The sequence below is a fragment of the Macaca mulatta genome, chromosome 6 (assembly GCF_049350105.2).
Source record: "Macaca mulatta isolate MMU2019108-1 chromosome 6, T2T-MMU8v2.0, whole genome shotgun sequence".
NCBI classification, from domain to species: Eukaryota; Metazoa; Chordata; class Mammalia; order Primates; family Cercopithecidae; genus Macaca; species Macaca mulatta.
The window spans coordinates 2,505,397-2,524,532 of record NC_133411.1 but is presented as its reverse complement, the minus strand read 5'-3'; the positions used below and the strand labels follow the sequence as shown (position 1 = coordinate 2,524,532).

The 19,136-nt window shown below is 54.9% G+C and overlaps 1 protein-coding gene across 2 annotated transcripts in view; it reads left to right on the top strand.

The window, feature by feature from the left end:
- Window positions 1-14,413, top strand: part of SLC6A3 (solute carrier family 6 member 3) — a 49,685-nt gene extending 35,272 nt beyond the window's left edge. The window contains exons 12-15 of one of the 2 annotated variants that reach the window (XM_015139698.3): window positions 817-917; window positions 4,006-4,173; window positions 6,085-6,156; window positions 12,465-14,413. In XM_015139698.3, coding sequence (XP_014995184.1) covers window positions 817-917; window positions 4,006-4,173; window positions 6,085-6,156; window positions 12,465-12,488 — 365 coding nt within the window. In that variant the 3' untranslated portion in view covers window positions 12,489-14,413. 2 annotated transcript variants of the gene reach the window in all.
- Window positions 14,414-19,136: the final 4,723 nt, after the last annotated feature.

Below are 19,136 nucleotides of genomic sequence, written 5' to 3'. Positions count from 1 at the left end.
CCTTTCTAAAGCAGACTGCTGGTACTTGCTTTTGGGGAGAAAAAAATGTTTATTATGTTTCTCGAAATAGCTTTTCTGAAGACACAGTAACAGTATACTTACACAACGGAATATGGTTCAGCCCTAAAACGAAAGGGAATGCTGAGGTGGCTGCAGCTTGGGTGGCCTCAGGGACACTCTCCAGGGAGTAAGCCAGTCGCAGAGGCCCCGTGCCGCGTGACTCCACTGACGGGAGGTGCCCACAGGAGTCACATTCATTCAGACAAAAAGCAGATGATGCCGGGGCCTGGCGGGGGTTGGGGGTCGGGAGGAGTTGGCGTTTCATGGGGGCAGAATTTCGTTTTGGAAGATGGAGTTCTGAAGATGGTGGTGGTGATGGTTACACAGTACGTGAATGTATTAATACATTATGAACTCTACACATAAAAATGGCTAAAATGGGAAGTTTTATGTTGTATGTCTTTTACCACAATCTTTTTAAGTGAACGAGGAGTACCGGTGGCAGAGGGAGGCAGGGAGAGCCGTGGGATGAGGAGGAGGAGCTGAGGGGCTGTTGCTGGGGTGCAGGGAGCTCCTGCCGGGGTGTGGCTCTTCCTGGTAGGTCTCCAGGGTGGAGCGGACATGTGGGCTCCCACCCGTCAGCGAGGCACCCAGTGGGCTGGGGTGTGGCCCGGCCCCCTCCACAGGAGGCTGGATGCAGCCGGAGCCTGGGGCCGGTAGGTGGGACCCTTGGGGGTCAGCGAGGACCCCACGTGTGTCTAGCATCGGGGAATGCACTGCCCTGATGGGCGCTGACGCTGCCTCATCTCCCCTCAGGCGTCGGGCAGTTCAGCGATGACATCCAGCAGATGACCGGGCAGCGGCCCAGCCTGTACTGGAGGCTGTGCTGGAAGCTGGTCAGCCCCTGCTTCCTCCTGGTAAGGGACCTCCGGTCGCCTGCCCCTCCCCCTGCCCACTGCCCCCACTCTGGCACCTGCCCCGAGGTCCAGCGCCCGCATGTGGGTTGTTGCTTGAGCAAACTGTGTGCACAGGAGGCTGCGGGCAGGACCCGGGGTGGGCCCCTAAAGGCTGCTTTGAGACTGAGCTCACCGTGGCTGGAGTCAGGGACCTCAGGACTCGGCCCGAAAGGGCAGGCTGGTCCCCGAACTCATCTCTAGTCTCCTGAAGGTGCCTTCCGCCCTCCCCTCTAGACCCACCAAGAAAACCTCAGGTGTGGCCCCAGGTGGTCTTGGACCCCTGCCACAGCCCGTGTGAGGCCTGCACTTGGGCTGTGCCACTCTGTTGGGAGGGGAAGCTGGAAGTGAGTCTGGCCATCCACTCACCTCTACCCGTGAGGATCAAGGTTGAAGCTAGAGCTTCCGGGCTGGCGGGGACAGAGGATGCCGAGTGCTGGAGACCCTGAGAGTAAAAGGGACCTTGGCCCTGTCCCGTTGCTCACGCAGGCCTCCCTCTGGCTCAGCAGGGGCCTCGGCCCTGTCCCGTTGCCTCCCTCTGACTCAGCGGCATCACTGCGTCCAGTAGGCACTTCTATCATCTGGGCTGGGCCGCTGAGTCAGGGCCCACCGGGCAAGGCCATGGGAGTTTGTAAATAGAGTTTTGTTGGCACGTGGCCACGCCCACCCGTTAGGGATTGCCTGCAGTGCTTCCCCGGCTGAACCACAGAGGCCCAGAGGCTCACAAAGCAAAGCTGTGCCGCCTGGTCTGGGCAGGAGACCTAAGAACTGCCCAGGTCTAAGCAGAGCGTCCGTGAGCTGTTCACAGAGAGAAGCACCTCCCGAGTCCAGCAGGCACGAGGTGGGGCCTGGAACAGGGCGGGGGACTCAGGCTGCACCCGCTCATGGACCAAGGCTGGTCCTGGGGTCAGCAGGGCCTGCGTGCGTGGAGATCCCTCGTCACCTGCACACAGCAGGTGGGACAGCCCCGTAGTTGCAAGCAGAGAGGTTCCAGGGTACAGGAAAGAGAGGAGAGACAGGCCCTATCCCGGAAAAGCTCGACATAGTGTGACAGAAGCTGCCCGGCATCTTGTAGAAATTCCACCATATCTGAGCTCCAGGCCGCGTGGCATGACTGCACGTAAGTGTTCCAAGCCCAGTTAACTGTGCTTGTGAGGCTCCCATTGAAGGCTCCTGGATGCACGGGGCAGCCTTTTAACAGGACACAGACTACACGGCTGTTCAGAGGGGAAAGTGAGGAAGCCCTCCCGGAGAGTCAGCCTCCTGCCCACCTCCCGCTCTCCCCCGCCTTTAGTTGAAACAGCCTTTTTGCATGAGGACGTCGGCTCCCCTTGAGGGGGTGTCTCCTCTTAACACCCAGAGGGCTGACCTCGATCTTAGGAGATAAAATGTTCTACTGATCTTAGACTAAATCTTCGAACTTCATACAGAAACACATGTCGTACACTTTTAGATAAACCTACAAACTACACGAAACAGGACTTCATTTTGCCAACTTGAGAGAAACATGACCATTTCATTGCTCTATGTCATTTTATATTTAGTATTACAGTGCAATTCCTATGAAGTTTTGATTTTAGCAGAAACACAATGTCTGTATTATCATCTATTTCTTCAGGCTGTGGCGTCGTCCCCTGCCCTCTGGCGTGTGCTGGCCTCTGGTTGTAAGGGGTGTACACGCTCCAGACTTGTTCAGATGACTCTGTGGCAGATGACGCCACAGCACTGCTAAATGGAAATTATGCCGGAGCAAAGGCAACTCACATGGGCAGACTGTGGCCTGTGGAGGCATAGTTCTTTCTAAGAAAAGCAGTATCTAGCAAGAAGTTGAACAGTACAAGAAAGCACGTTACAGCCATACCTACATGTCAGATATGCAAGACCGACATGTCCAGGGATGCACGCGTGGCTCTTTAAAGCATGCCCAGGGCTCTCTGTGCAGCGGAGGCCGGCCCCCAATCCCAGATGCCCCAGGACGCTGGCTTTGCTCGCCAAATTGCTGCCCACCCTGGCCTTGGTCATGTGACAGACACAACCCTAACCCCCATCCCAGTCCTTCGCTACCCAGCTCCAAACCTGCAGGTGGCTCGAAGCAGCGTGTGAAGAAGATGCTGAGACTGGCATGAGACATGCATCCAACATGCTTTTCGGGTGCAAGGCTTGGATGTTTTAACTTTTCTGAAATTGAGGAAAAATGGACAATTTGGAAAAAAAATGCATTTTGAGCTACATCATAAACCGTATCTATCAGAACTTCCCTTGTCTCCTTGGGAAGGACTCAGGTACACAGAACACACATGTAGGCACGCAGTACACACGTGGGTGCACAGAACACATTCAGGTGTGAGGTGCATGTGGAGGCACGTGGAGGATCTTTTTAGATGGTGGTGCATGTTTGTGGAGTGGAGGAACAAATGCACGAGCTGCCTCAGGAGAAGCCTCCGGAGAGGGGGAAGCTGCCCCTCCAAGTGGCATCCATCCCACCCTCTGTGTTACCTTTGTGGTGGTGGTTCTGAGACAGGTCTGTGACTTCATCAGATTTGCTTCTAGAAAGAGTAGAGATACGGAGCCCGGATGGCCCTAGGGTGGTCCTGCATGGGTCACAGTTGTGTCTTCAGGCCATGGATCATAGATTCAGTGGACGGGCTGGTGGCCAGTTTTGTGTTTGTTGTGATTTCAAGCAAGGAATAGAACAAGGTGGGATAGAGCAGGAAGGAATGGGATGGGATGGGACGGGGTAGGACAGGATCTGGTGTAATAGAACAGGATGGGATGGGATAGAACACGATAGGATGGGAGGGGAGGAGAGGGGACAAAACAGGAGGGGAGGGGAGGGGAGGGAACAGGATAGGACAGGACAGGCTAGATCATGCCTCAGGAGGACATGGATTGCCTGGGATGCCCTGCTGCCATGTCTGCAGGCCTGGCCGGGTTCTGCATGTGCACAGCTGTAGGGGCTGAGAGACCCTCTGCCATGAAGTGCCTGCCCCATCCCTGCTTTGTCCTGGCACCGCCGGCTGAGAGCTGCCTGACCTGTGTCTGCTGGTTTCAGTTCGTGGTCGTGGTCAGCATCGTGACCTTCAGGCCCCCCCACTACGGAGCCTACATCTTCCCCGACTGGGCCAACGCGCTGGGCTGGGTCATCGCCACGTCCTCCATGGCCATGGTGCCCATCTATGCGGCCTACAAGTTCTGCAGCCTGCCTGGGTCCTTTCGAGAGGTGGGTATTTGGACGCGGCGCCTTCACCTGAGTGCGAGGCCACCAGAAAGGCTCCGTGGCTGTCCGTGGCCCCAGTCCTCACCTGCCTGGGTCATCTGTGACCAAGAGGAGGAGACTGGAGGTGGCCACCACAACAGTGTGTGTGTGTGTCCACCTGCACGCCTGTGTCCATGGGTGTGTATATGTATGTGTATTCATGTGTGTGTCTTTATGTGGGTCCACATGTGTGTGTCTATGTGTGTATGGGTCTGTGTGTGCATGTACCTGTATGTATGTCCACTGTATCTCCGTGTCTGTATGTGCTGTCTCCATGTGCACGTGTGTGTGTGCCTGGGTCTGTGCTCACATGCGTATCTGAGTGTTTGTGTGTACTGAGTGCATGCATGCCTACACACTATGGTGTGTGGTGGGGCGGACACAGCAGCCATCTGAGGGCGGTAGAATCAGGGGCGACCTAGTTCCCCCCAGGGCCGAGCCCCACTTTGGCTGAACAGGGGCAGCTGGAGCCCCAGGCAGTGGAGGAAGCTCTGTGGAGTCCCTGATGCGCACCTCCTTTCCTCGCTTGGTTTTGCCACCTTTGTGTGGAGGAAAGGCAGGTGGACCAGTCACGCGGTCCTCCTTTAACACCCTGCTCTGTGGTTCCCGGAAGATACAAAGACACGCCTTGCTTGGAAGAGGGTTGCCCTCACCTGAGAGCCCACCACTGGGAGCTCCCGGAAGCTGCTTCCTTAAATCCTAGCCTTTTTCAGAAAGAACTGGCTTGGCCCTGGGCAGCAAAACCCTGGAGTGGCACCTGCTGTGTTCAAGGATCCACCTTAGGGCCACACGGTGTCCCCTGGGCTCAGACATGTGCAGGTGCCCCCAGGCTGGCACTGAGCCTGTCTCTTCGGCAGCCCGGCCAGGCCGGGGCCCAGTGCAGGCAAAGCACAGTGTGTGGCTGGGGCTTCTGTGGAGTGGGAGGGGCTCTGGGGCTGCCATGGCCCTAGGAAAGCTGATGACACCCTGCTGTGGACAGTCCTTCTCAGACCCCCACGCGCTGACCTGCCAGGACCCAGCGCAGGGGAAGAGCAGGCAGCCAGGCAGTCCCTGCAGGGAGGAGCTCCTCTGGGAGGCTGGATGGACTCGGGAGGCGGGGCCCAGGTCAGCACAGAGCTGGAGGACGCCTGCAGCCCGGTGGGCCTGAATAGCCAGTGCCCTTACCCCTCGCACAGCCAAACTCTGAACATAAGCCAAGTAAAACCTCAGCAGTTGAGCCAGGTGCAAGTGGAATTGTGGTGATGACGTGGGGTGGAGCCACACACAGGGGTCCCTGGGAGAGGTCACCTGGCCTCAGAGATCCAGACACAGGCATCCAGGTCTCTGAGTGTGAGCTCCTGAAGATGCCGCCTGCTCCGGGAGGACTTGGTGCCATCCAGGCCCAGGAGCTGCTGCAGCAGGCAGTGAAAGAAAGGCAGGTTCCGCCTTCACTCCCCAGGAGCTGCAGGTGACAAAAAGCAAGTGCTCCTGGAACATGTCAGCTGCAGGTGGCCCCGAGGCAGCCCACCTGGGTGTGAGCACTTTCTTACTCAGAGCCCAGCACATGTGATGACTTAGAGACAAGGGCCATCTCCAGGATCATGTTTTATTTCAAGCGAGGGCTCAAATGCTGATGTCCTGCTCTGCACTAGACTTTAAGGGGACTGTCAGAATGTCGGCTTCGGGCCTGACCGCTGTCCGGTCGGTGTGGGCACTGGCAGTGTTAAGTCAGTGGTGGGCGCTGGTGGTGTGGACGCCGGCAGGTGGGTGTTGGCAGGTGAGGAGCGCTGGTGGTGAGGGTGCTGGCAGGTGAGGGTCCTGGCAGTGTGAGTCAGTGATGGGTGCTGGCGGTGGGTGCTGGTCTGCACTGGCCCCCACACTCTCCTTCTCTTTCAGAAACTGGCCTACGCCATCGCGCCCGAGAAGGACCGCGAGCTGGTGGACAGAGGGGAGGTGCGCCAGTTCACGGTGAGGTCGCGGTCCCCGCTGGGCCTCTCTCAGGGGAATTCGGAATGATCCCAAGCTCGGTGTACTTAGCCCCCAGAGGGCTCTGAGGCTGGTGTAGACGAGGCTGGTGTAGATGGTATTCATTTACTCAGCCAGCATGCACTCTATGAGGACAGGCCGCCAGCGGTGGCAGGTGACAATGGAGACGTGCACCTGGGACGGGGGGGTGCATGACGCGGGGGCCCTGGGAGGTGCGTCTGCACGCACACCTGAGGAAAGCGTGGTTCTTGCAAAGACCTGGGCATGTCCCAGACCATGGGAGCAGCGCCCTGTGGGGCTGGCTGAGCCAGCTGAAGGACCAGCAAGGGACCCGCCCGCCTCATGGGGGCACGAGGGACAGTGGAGGGGAGGCTTGGGCCTGACCATGGGGAGCCACAGGGAGCCCTGAAGGGGCTGGGAGAGGTCTGGGAGCCTGGGGTGGGCTTCACGTGAGAGGATGGTCACGCCAGGTGTTTCCTGCACCCTGGGAGCCATCCAGGTGTGTGCGCACACGTTCATGGCATGCCGTGGAGCAGGTGCATTCCCGGGGCACAGAGTAAACACTTGATGTGTTTTTACTCCCACAACCCTAAGAGGCAGCCCACCACTCTCTCTACACAAGGGTCCCTGAGACCCAGAGAGGCCCCGGAATGTGCCCGAGATCACAGAGCTGGCCAGCAGGAGAGGAGCCTGGGCTGTGCCCTGGGCCTGTGGCAGTGTCCTCCTCCCCAGAGCGGCCTCAGCTCCGACCTGATTCCAGACACTAAAGTCAGCCTGATGCTGACAGCAGAGTCCAATGCACAGCAAAGGGGAGGAAGGTCGTAGTGTGGAGGGCACCGCGGCCCCACCTCGGACCTGCCTCTTCCCTCTGGCCACCTCTCTGCACCTCATCCTCGTAAACAGTTCTCCCAGCAGGGGTCTCATGAGCTCACGCCTGAGGAGCCCAGCATGGACCTGCCTGAGGAGCCCAGCATGGGGCAAGAGCAAGGATGCAGGCAGAGGGAGGGGGCACCGTGTGCCTGGGAGGTGGGGGGTGATGTCAGGCAGAACAAGACGCTGAGCAGGGAACAGGCCAGGAGGCAGTGGGGAGAAGCCGCCTCTAGGCACACATCTGCCCAGCTTGTTCCTCCTACCAGCAAGTCAGGTTCTGGTGTGGGCTCTGCCTCCCTCCCTTGGCACCCTTTCCTCTGTCCTCTCAGTGACTTGCCTGCTCCAAACACAGGAGAAGTGTCCAGGCATCCCACGCCATCCGTCCAGGGGATGCCAGCCCCTCTCCACTGGCCTCCGGTCCAGCTCCACCAGAGCCTCTCTCTGCTGAGAGTCCTACACCTCGGGGTCTTACACTTTGTATAGGATCTTGCTAGTCTTCTCAGATATCCAAATTAGACTTCATGTGGGATTCTTGCTGTGCGTCCTGTCGCATTAATCTCAGCTACTGTTTTTGTCATTTCTTCCTCTGCTTTTCTTGGATCTACTCTGTTGTAGTTTTGCTAACTTTTTAATTTGGACTTTAGATTATTAATTTTCATCCTTTGTTCTTTTCTAATGTAAGCACTCAAGGCTATGAATTTCCCTCAAAATACTCCATGTGCTGCATTCCACATTTTTTTTACATAGCATTTTTCTTTATATTTTAGTTCTAAATATATTTTAATTTCCATCGTGACTTTGTCAACTCATAACTTGCTTAAAAGTCTGTTTTTAAATTGCCAAATATATGGGGATGTTTTACTCATCTTTTTGTTTTTAATTTCCAAATTAATTTCATTGTTCTCAAACACATATGATACCTATTATTTAAGATGTATTGGTCGGGCATGGTGGTTTACACCTGTAATTCCAGCACTTTGGGAGGCCTAGGCGAGTGGATCACGAGGTCAGGAAATCGAGACCATCCTGGCTGACACCCTGAAACCCCGTCTCTACTAAAAATACAAAAAAAAAAAAAAAAAAAACTAGCCGCGAGGTGGCAAGCACCTGTAGTCCCAGCTACTTGGGAGGCTGAGGCAGGAGAATGGCGGGAACCCGGGAGGTGGAGCTTGCAGTGAGCTGAGATCACGCCACTGCACTCCAGCCTGGGCGACAGAGCAAGACTCCGTCTCAAAAAAAATAAACAAACAAACAAATAAATAAATAAAATGTATTGAGACTTCTTTAGGGCCTTGCACCTAATCAACTTTGATAAACGTTGCACATCTTTTAGACTAATGTGCTATTCTCTAATTGTCAATACACAGTTCTGCTTCTGTCCATTTGAGTAGGCTTGTATATCGTGTTACCCACGTTGTCTACACTTTCTCAATTTTAGGGGTGCTTGACCATGAGTAATTGAGAGATGCCTGTGGCATATTCTTCCTCGATAGTATATTTGTCTGCTGTTCCCCTCAGTTCTATCCGGTTTTGCTCTCTGTAGTCTGAGGCTGTTTTCTGAGGTTGATCCGTGTCTGGAATGACCATCTCTTCCTGCTGACATGAAGGCATCTTCACCCCCTAATGATGCTTTTGGTCTTAAAGTCTGATTGTCTGGGATGAATACAGTTGCACCAGGTGTCTTTTGAGTTTGTCTGAGATATCTTTTGCAATCTGTTAACTTTCACCTTTGCAGTGATCTTAAGATTTAAGTGTCTTTTGCAAACCCAGCATACACCTAGAATCTTTTACTCTCACAATTGGGCAGGTTAATCCATTTACATTTGTTGTGATTATTGATATATTTGAATTTGATTCTACTATCTTTCTAGTCTATTTGTCCCATTTTTAGTGTTTATTTTTCTCCCTTATTGCCTTTTTATAGATTGATTTTTCTTTCTTGGTTCACTCATTTTTATTATTCCATTTATTTCTCTCTACTTGCTTAGAACATATACTTTATCCTTTTTTTTTTTTTTTTTTTTTGAGATGGAGTCACCCAGGCTGGAGTGCAGTGGTGTGATCTCTGCTCACTGCAACCTCCACCTCCCGGGTTCAAGTGATTTTCCTGCCTCGGCCTCTCAATGGCTGGGATTACAGGCGCCCACCACCACACCTGGATAATTTTTGTGTTTTTAGTAGAGACAGGGTTTGACCATGTTGGCCAGACTGGTCTCGAACTCCTGACCTCAAGTGATCTGCCCACCTCTGCCTCCCAGAATGCTGAGTTTATAGCCGTGAGCCACTGTGCCTGGCCTTATTCTATTCTTTTAATAGCTACTCTTGAGGTTGTACCATACATATTTCACTTAAACTCTACAGTTAAACCGTATTTTAACCCCATCCCATTACGAGGACTTAAATCTTCCTCCTACTGATGAATATGCCATGATTGCTGAGATCTATTTCTGTCTTTTTAACCCACTGTTATTAGACACCGTTACTGTTCTCGTTGCTGTTATTATTTTGTATGGACTCATCCTGTTCCTTGGACTAATGTGCATGCTTGGTGTTTATTGGTTTCCATACTTTTGTTATAGACTTCTTTTCTTCTAGGACCATTTTCTTGCTTTTCAAAAAGCATCCTTCGGACATTCCTTTGAGGAGGTCTCTTGCTAACCTCCCTCACTATTGGTGTCTGGGAACATCTTTATGCTGCTCTCATTCATGAAAGCACTGTCGTGGGCTCAGGGGTCCAGGCTGACGGTGACTCTCTCTGCGTTTTGGCGGCAGCAGTGTTCCATGGCTGTGCTGAGATGTGTGGACCTGTGAGCCTGCCCTGTGGTGGGCTCTGTCCTCACCCCTGCACACGGCCAAGTTTCCTGTAATTTCCGTGTTGTGGGTTCACTGTGGAGTGTTGGGACCTGGGTTTCTTTTTATTTATCCTCTCTGGATATGTTGTGTAGCCAGATCTGCAGATTCACAAATCTTGTCATTCTGTTAATTTTACAGCCACACGTTGAAAGATTGCCTTCTGCCTTTCTGTGTTTTCCGTTATGAGGCTCTGGTGTATCCACTTTGCCCTGGGTCCTCCAGGTCTCTTACCTCACTTAGATTTTGTTTTCATTCGAATCTTAGGTGCACAGTTGAGTAGCACACTCTTATCATTAATCCACGTGTGGCCATTTTTAAATTATCAATTTGTCTACATAACAAACAGACACTTGTGAGCCCACAGCAGGAAAAGTAGACACTGTGGAAACGGCCTGCCCTGCACCCATCTTTCTCTGAGTCTAGCTTGATCTTTCCCTTGCCATTCTTACAATTTCATTTGTTACATCTCTAGATATTCCTAGGTTCCTAAAAAGTGTATTATTTGGCTTCAGCATTTGGTGTAGCCCTAACCAAGCCCTACTGAAGCAAGACCCTGTGTACACGCCATGCAAATCCCCGAGAATCGTGATTGTTCCTGGCTGGGGGAGCAGGCACTGTGCCCAGCCCTGTGTGGGCATCAGAGGTGGTTCCCTCTGGTCCTGTCCGCAGTTCTCTCCCCAGCCTCCTCATACACAGCGGGTGTGCTCAACTGAACCCTCAGCGAGGGTCCTGGGCCATCGTCCCGGCTCTTCTCTCTGTGTGGCCACCTCCTCTCTGGTGCTCTGGCCTGCAAACTGCAGCCACCTCCATTTCCCTCGCTCTCCTTTCCAGCCTCTCAACCCAGGGAGTGCACCATGCTGCACCCTCGCTGTGCTGCAATCTGGAAACTCCCTCGAGGCAGCGAGCAGGCTGGCAGTGGGGGCTCCTTGTTGATGTCCCTCAGGGACCACTGACCCTTATGGTCTGGTGTCCACAGTCTGGAAGGCCATTGGTGTATGTGTTTTGTTTATTTGGGGGTTGTTCGGTCCCTGTTATTCTGTCTAGGTCAGAAATGTCTGTGTCCATAGCTACGCTTCGCCTGCTGTGACTGGTCTCTGACCGTCCGTCACGTAAACAAACCGTAGCTCAGCTATGGATGCTCCGCTTCCCACTGCCCTGCCCGGTTCAGCATCCCGGCCATTCTCTTTCCTACTTCATCTCTGGAAGCCGCATGTGCTCTGCTGTTTCTTGTGAAATTCTCATCACTGTGATGTGCGTGTGTCACTTTTTCGAGGGTCCCCTGTGTGGCCGTCCTGTAATCTGTTGCAACAGCTCCGGTCCTTTGGGATCAAACTGAGGTCTGGTTTCTGGGGACTCACGTAGAGTGGGCTGCTGTCTTCTGTTTCTAGTCTTTATTTTACATTTATGGCTTGATCTTAATCTGTGGGAATCTGGGAGCCCCCAAGCACACCTCCCTCCAGAGGGGGACCTTCTGCTTCTGTCAGAGGGCAGGACAGAGAACTGCTTCACCCCAGGGCTACGGGGCTCACAGCCGGAGTCCCAAGCATGGCTCCTTCATCGCTGGCCTGAAGTGAGGCTGCCACCCAGAACCTCTGCTCTAGGGCTCCGGCCGCTGGGCCACCCCTGGCTGTGGGTCCCGGCCAGGCTCCCTGCCCCAGCTTTCTTCACTGAGCCCCGAGCTGCACCTGGATGCTGCCTGTGCTGGCGTCAACTGTGGCTGCTCCAGTCCCCTGGTAGACCCCTGGCCTGCAGTGTGATCCCACCCAGGCTGAGGAGGTCCCTGCAGGCTTTCGGTGGAGGGGCCGGAGGAACCTGTGATGTGGCCAGTGGTAGCTTCAGTGGCTTTCCATGGCTGGCAAAGTTTTGTCAGAAGCAGCCCTGCGTGCCCCTGTTTGGAAATGTTTATGAAGCACACTTCTTGCCATTGAGTGCTATCGGGGGGCTTGTGCTCACAAACAGGCTGAACTAACGGCTGCATAATAGCAGGCAGTGACATTTGCTGGCGGTCTAAATAACTGCTCTTGTCTATGTCATCAGTCCCTCAGCAGTCAGGACACCCTGCTCCTGCGCCCGCCTGGGTCGCAGAGAGCAAGACGGAGCTGCAGAGGTAGCGTGTCACTTGGATGGAGCATCTGAGGCCCCCAGGAAGGTGGGGCGACCTGGGGGAGAGGTGACATCACCACGTCACACCCAAGTCACTGGGGTACAATCTGGAACTAGCCTCGGATTGAGGGTGCCCGGCATCTCTCAGGCTCAGCAGCTGATCAATATGCCCCAGAGGCCACCATGGCCACCACGGCAACCACAGTCTCACAGCTTTTTAAAAAATCAAGTAATAATTGATTTATAGAAGTTTGAGTGAGGCATCGGGTCCCTGGCACCCATCAGGGGCGTGTTGGTCCAGGCCCCCGACGAGCCTCCCCGTCTCCCAGGGCACGTGGCCGGGAGGCTGCAGGCTGCTCACTGCCTTCAGCTGCTCTTAGCCACAAGACGGGGCATCGCCCCAGAGCTGCCCTTCTCCCAGCAGCCACACTCTCCATTTCAGAATAAACCTGTTTTCTTTCCAGCTCCGCCACTGGCTCAAGGTGTAGAGGGAGCAGAGACGAAGACCCGGGAAGTCATCCCGCAGTGGGAGAGACACGAACAAACCAAGGAAATCTGAGTTTCAAGAGAAAGGAGGGCAACTTCTACTCTTCAACCTCTACTGAAAACACACAACCAAGCAGAAGACGCTTCTGACTGTTTACACCTTTCCGCGCCGGGAGCACCTCGCCGTGTCTTGTGTTGCTGTAATAAAGACGTAGATCCGTGCAGTGAGGTCCACCCCATTCCTGTCCCTGCAGGGCAGAAAAATGTCTAACTTCATGCCGTCTGTGTGAGGCTGGCTCCCTCCCTCCCTCTCTGCTCCCGGCTCCCGGCTCCGAGGCTGCCCCAGGGGCACTGTGTTCTCAGGCGGGGATCACGATCCTTGTAGACGCACCTGTGCTGAGAATCCGAGAATCCCTGTGCTCACAGTAGCTTCTTAGACCATTTACTTTGCCCATATTAAAAAGCCAAGTGTTCCGCTTGGTTTAGCTGTGCAGAAGGTGAAATGGAGGAAACCACGGATTCACACCAAGTCCTTTCCTGACGCGTGGCTCCCAGCAGAGGCTGGAAACTGAGCGTTCAGTTGATACGTCGCAGTCTGTTCAGAGGCATTGGAGGACAGGGGTCCTGGTACGTCTCACCAGGAAATTCTGTTTATGTTCTTGTAGCAGAGAGAAATAAAACTCCTTGAAACCAGCTCAGGCTACTGCCACTCGGGCAGCCTGTGGGTCCTTTCGGTGTAGGGAAAGCCCTGGCAGGAGCATGTCTTATTCCCGGACGCATGCAGGACCCCACAGGAGTGTGTCCTATTCCCAGATGCATGCAGGGCCCCCGCAGGGGCATGTACTACCCCCGGATGCATGCAGGGCCCCACAGCTGTGTGTCCTATTCCCGGATGCATGCAGGGCCCCACAGGAGCGTGTCCTATTCCCGGACACATGCAGGACCCCACAGGAGCATGTCCTACCCCTAGATGCATGCAGGGCCCCACAGCTGTGTGTCCTATCCCCAGATGCATGCAGGGCCCCACAGGAGTGTGTCCTATTCCCGGACGCATGCAGGACCCCACAGGAGAGTGTCCTATCCCCGGACGCATGCAGGGCCCCACAGGAACGTGTACTACCCCAGGACGCATGCAGGACCCCACAGAAGAGTGTCCTATCCCCGGACGCATGCAGGGCCCCACAGGAGCGTATACTACCCCAGGATGCATGCAGAGCCCCCATGCAGGCAGCCTGCAGACCACACTCTGCCTGGCCTTGAGCCATGACCTCCCGGAAGAGACCCCACTGGAATTTTATTTCTCTCAGGTGCATGTCACATCAGTAACAACAGTTTCTATGTTTGGGAATGGCTTTTTAAAATCATATTTACCTGTGAATCAAAACAAATTCAAGAATGCAGTATCTGCAAACCTGCCTGCTGATACTGCAGTTTTTGTTTACAAGAATAATTAGCAATACTGAGTGAAGGATGTTGGCCAAAAGCTGCTTTCCACGGCACGCTGCCCTCTGCCACTGACAGGAAGGTGGATGCCATAGTTTGAATTCGTGCCTCGAGTCGGTGGGCCTGCCTGCGTGTTGCCCAAGGGCAGGGTCCGTGCAGGGCCAGTCATGGCTGTTCTCTGCAAGTGGACGTGGGCTCCAGGGGCTGGAGTGTGATGCTCAGTGGGAGCCGTCAGCCTGTGAAGTGCCAGGCGGCTGCATTTAGCAAGAGGACGGCTTCCCCATCGCCTTCTGGGGAGGGACACAGACGGCGGCTTCCCCATCGCCTTCTGGCCGCTGCAGTCAGCACAGAGAGCGGCTTCCCCATCGCCTCCTGGGGAGGGGCTCCGTGTAGCGACCCAGGTGTTGTCCGTGTCTGTCGACCTCTCTCTAGTCAGCATCGTGTGGGTCCCTAAGCACAATAAAAGACGTCCACAATGGAAAAACTGCCTCAGCCTCCTTGCCTCGTTTCCTCTGGGCGCCATCCATTTACACGGGCCGAGCTCACCTGCTCACACCCTGAGGTCAGCTTCCGCCCCACCCCAGCCCACCCAAGCAAGCCCTTCCTCACCTGATGCCTCTTGCCCATCTCTCCTTCTGGCCTCCCCTAAAGCCTAGATGTTAGAGGTAACACATCCACTACGCTCCCACGCAGGTGTGCTGGCTGTGACCTGCCCCCCGCCCCAGGCTCCCACACAGGTGTGCTGGGTGTGATCTGCCCCCCTCCCCGGGCTCCCATGCAGGTGTGCTGGGTGTGACCTGTTTCCCCTTCCCTGGGCTCCCATACAGTGTTGGGTGCAGTGGTGAACCTCACCCGGGTCCGCATTCCTGCAGGGTCCCCTGTGGCAGGTCATGGCACCTGCTTTATGTTGTGCCCACTTGCTCAGGCTGGACCTCCGTGCCATCCTGCACCACTCTCCCCCAGCCCCTCACCTGCCTGTCAACATTCTTGTGGGCTCCCCACATGTCCAGACTCCAACCATACTGCCTGGCCACTGCCGCTGCCCACCCCAAGAGCCCCTTCCAAGGCCCGTCCCAGATCTTAGTGGCTCCTGGCCCTCAGTCCAAGTGTCTTTCCTTGCTCTGTGGCCTAAAGGATTCTTCTAGATACCAACAGATCAGGCCACATCCCAAGGAAACCCCAGAGTTATCCTGGTGCTTGGAGTAAATGCCAGTGCCCTCAGCATGACCTGTGATAGGATGGCAGCCACCCCCTCCAGGCAGTGACCTGTGATAAGACGTGCCACTCCTGCCAGCCCCACCTGCAGCCCTGCCCTGAGCTGCCTGAGGGCACACCCCACACCGAGGGCTCTGTGCCCGGCAGCACGTGGGGCACTGCTACTGCTGCATTGTAGCAGGTGCCACACGCACGTGGCTGCATGTGGACAGGAAGGACGCTCGCGCCTTTCAGGTGGGTGTGTGAACTCTGTGGCAGGACAAGTGCTGTGCTGCCTACGAGGGCTGAACCTGCCTGCAGCCTTACTGGTGCTCCCCACCCTCCCCGTTGTCACATATGATGCCCCTTACCGTCGGGGCGGCTACACCCCCCTGCTGCAGGTGCCTCCCTAACAGCTCACACCTGGAGCCCCCAGGTGTGATCCCTGCTGACCACTCAGGTCTGGGGTCCAGGTAGATACTATGTGGGTGGCCATAAGTCACTACGTGGGCTGAGACTTGAAGGACTCTGACAGCATCATGGGCAACTGTATTAAGCCCCAGCAATTGGAGAGGTGGGCTCCGGGGCTGGGTGGGTCTCCTCTGCCTGTGGTCCCAGCAGCTCAGCAGCAGGGGCCGGCCCAGATGGCCATTGGTCACAGAGACAGCTGGGCTTTGCTGAGTGGGTCATGGTCCAGCCTAGGCCCATGCCACTGAAGCCTTTCTCAGAGGTGTGGGGTCTGCAGGGACTGGTCACAGGTGGACCCAGGATCAGGGCACCAGGAGAAGAACCAGCTGAGGACCTCCCCCAGTCCCAAAACAAAGGCACAGCAGTCCCCGAGCAGGGAGGAGTGAGGACCCGCATGTGGGATCCTGCCTCTCTGGCGTGTGAGCTGTGGATGGCATCCGGTGCCAGCCCCATGCCCGCTGGCTGCTGGCAAGCTTGCAGGCTCTGCAGGCAACCAGAATGACATACTGCAGGTGCACACGGGGTCCTCGCGCTGAGTGATTTACTCAGGGAGTGGCTGAGGGAGCAGGTGAGGGAGGGGCACTTACACCCTGAGTGTAGAAAGAACTCCACAAGTCCATAAGGAAGAGGCAGACACTCCATCAGAAAAGTGGACAGAAACCTTGAATGACTGCCAGCAAGGGAAAATGCCCACGTGGCCAACAAACCTATGAAAAGAGGCCCAACCTCACTGGTTGTCCTGGAAATGCAGTCAGCCGCCACATGACGCGGCAGCACAATCACAGCAGCCAGGCTTTGGGAAGTCTGAGCCCCCGTGTGGCTGCGTGTGGACAGGAAGGACACTCGCACCTTTCAGATGGGTGAGTGAACTCCGTGGCAGGAGAACCACGAGGGCTGAACCTGCCTGCAGTCTTACTGCTGCTCCCCACCCTCCCTGTTGTCACATAGGGTGCCCCTTACCCTCGGGGGTGGCCACGCCCCCCTGCTGCAGGTGCCATGCCAACAGCTCACACCTGGAGCCCCCAGGGCCTGCCTTGGGCAGCTGGGCCCTCGTTCAGGGGCTCCTGGAATTGAAGCCTGTGCCAGGGTGGCCCAGGGCCAGACCCTGACCACCTTGAGGTCAAAGCCCCCATCCAGACCTGCAGTCTGATGTATGTCCAGAGTCCCCGTCAGGACCACTGGACCCCAACTGAAACCACGTCTGCTCCGGCCTCTCCCTTCTCTTGGCCTGTTTCCCGCTCTCTCCTTCTGGTTTTCTCCTGCGAGTCCCAGTGAGTCAGGAGTACAACAATCTCCACTCAAGAGTCTGCAGGATTCCAACCTAAGGGAGACAATCACAAGCCCCACAGTTCTCTCTGCATGCCTGACAGAGACACATGGAGAGGCATGTGCAGTGGCCATAAAAGCCGAGACTAGGAACAGCAGGAAGGGCCAGCACTGAGTGGGCGCTCATGGCAGGAAGGGTCCGTGAGCTGCAGCACTGGCTAGTGGGGTGGTGGGAAAAGCTGAATTGTATCCCCTGAGAAGGCTGAAGTCCTGACTTCTTATGTGAAAATAAGGTCGTTGCAGATGCAATTAGACAAGACGAGGTCATATCTGAGTAGGGTGGGCCCTAAATCCAATATGACAGGGACCCTATAAGAGGAGAGGAGAGACACTGAGACCCTAAATCCAACACAACTGGTATCCTTGGAAGGGGAGGACAGACAGTGAAACAGAGACCAGGACAGGACCGCCGTGTGACAACGGAGGCAGACATCAAGAGATGCGCCTGCAAACCAAGGCTCACTGAGGGCTGCCAGCCGTCACCAGGGGCTGAAGACACACACACAGAACAGATGCTGCCCCAGAGCCTCAACAGGAACCAACACTGCCAACACCGTGATTTCAAACTTCTGGCCTCCAGAGCTGTGAGATGACAAACTTCTGCTGTTTCAAGCACCCAGTTTGTGGTGGACGTTCCCAGGGCACTAGAGAAAGCACGTCCATCCTGCCTGGGCGTTTGGGTATCTGAGACACTACCAGCCCTTAGGACGCCTTCCCAGGCTTCACTCTCCTTCCTATCCTGTACTTCCTCTTGTTCCCTCATCTGGAACTACCTTCTTTTTGTTCTCACCATGAACTTTCCAACCTTAACCCACTAGCTCCTATGCCATGTCAGCTTCCCCTAGACATCACCACTGGAAGTCTGCTCCCACTCCAGCTTCCGGGTTCTGGCCCTTGGCCAGTGTTCCTTGAAACCCCCATTCTCCCCAGGTCTTCTCCAGCAGGTGTCATATTGAAGGCAGATGACTCATTGTCTCTTTTCCCAGCAGGAACTGTGTTAGTCTCACTCACTTCAGCCAGTGTTTTGAACAGGCCCGGTACATGGAAGACAGTGGCATTTAATATATGTTTACAGATGGATGAATGAATGGGTGGGTGAAGGGGCAGGTGGATGGATAGACGGGTGGATAGATAAGGGATGAATGGATAGATGGAAGGCTGGATGGATGAAAGGAGAGAGAGAAAAGGGTGGGAGAGAGAAAGGGATAAGCAGATTGATGAATGCACAGGTGGGTTAATGGATGAGTGGTGGATGGTTGGATGAATAAATGGATGAGTCGATAGTTGGATGGATGGATGGGTAAATTAATGGATGTATGGATGCTGAGGGAGCAGGTGAGGGAGGGGCACTTGGATGTATGGATGGACAAAAGAAAGAAGAAAGGGAGAAAGGGAGGGAGTAGATGGCTGGGTGGATGGATGGTTGATTACAGTTGGGTGGATGGATAAATGGATAGTTGGATGGATGGGCAGGCAGATGATGGCTAGATGAATAGATGGATGGATGGGTGGACAGATGAATGGGTAGGTGAATGGATGGATGAGCGGATGGGTTGATGATGGATGTATGGATAGACAGATGGGTGGGTGGGTATGTGATGGATGGATGAATGAATAGGTGGTGTGTGGGTGGATGGGTTGATGCGGGGGGTGAGTAGGTTATGGATGGATGGATAGATGGATGAATGGATGGATGGACCAGTGGATTTGTGGATGGATGGATGGATGGATGGATGGATGGTTGGATGGATGGATGGGTAGATGGGTGAATGGATGTGTGGGCAGGTTATGGATGGATGGAGGGATGGATGGATAGATGGAGGTGTGGATGGATGGATGCATGGATGCATGGGTGGATGGATAGATGGATGCATGGATGGATGGATGGATGGATGGATGGATGGATGGATGGATGGGTAGATGGGTGAATGGATGTGTGGGTAGGTTATGGATGGATGGATGGATGGATAGATAGATGAATGGATGAGCGGATGGATAGATGGATGCTTGGGTGGATGGATAGATGGAGGTGTGGATGGATGGACGGATGGATGGATGGATAGATGGATGCTTGGGTGGATGGATAGATGGAGGTGTGGATGGATGGATGGATGGATGCATGGATGGACAGACGGATGGATGATGGATGGAGGAATGGATGAGTGGATGGGTGGGTGGAGGGATAGATAGATTTGCAGATGGATGGGTGGAAGGTCCTG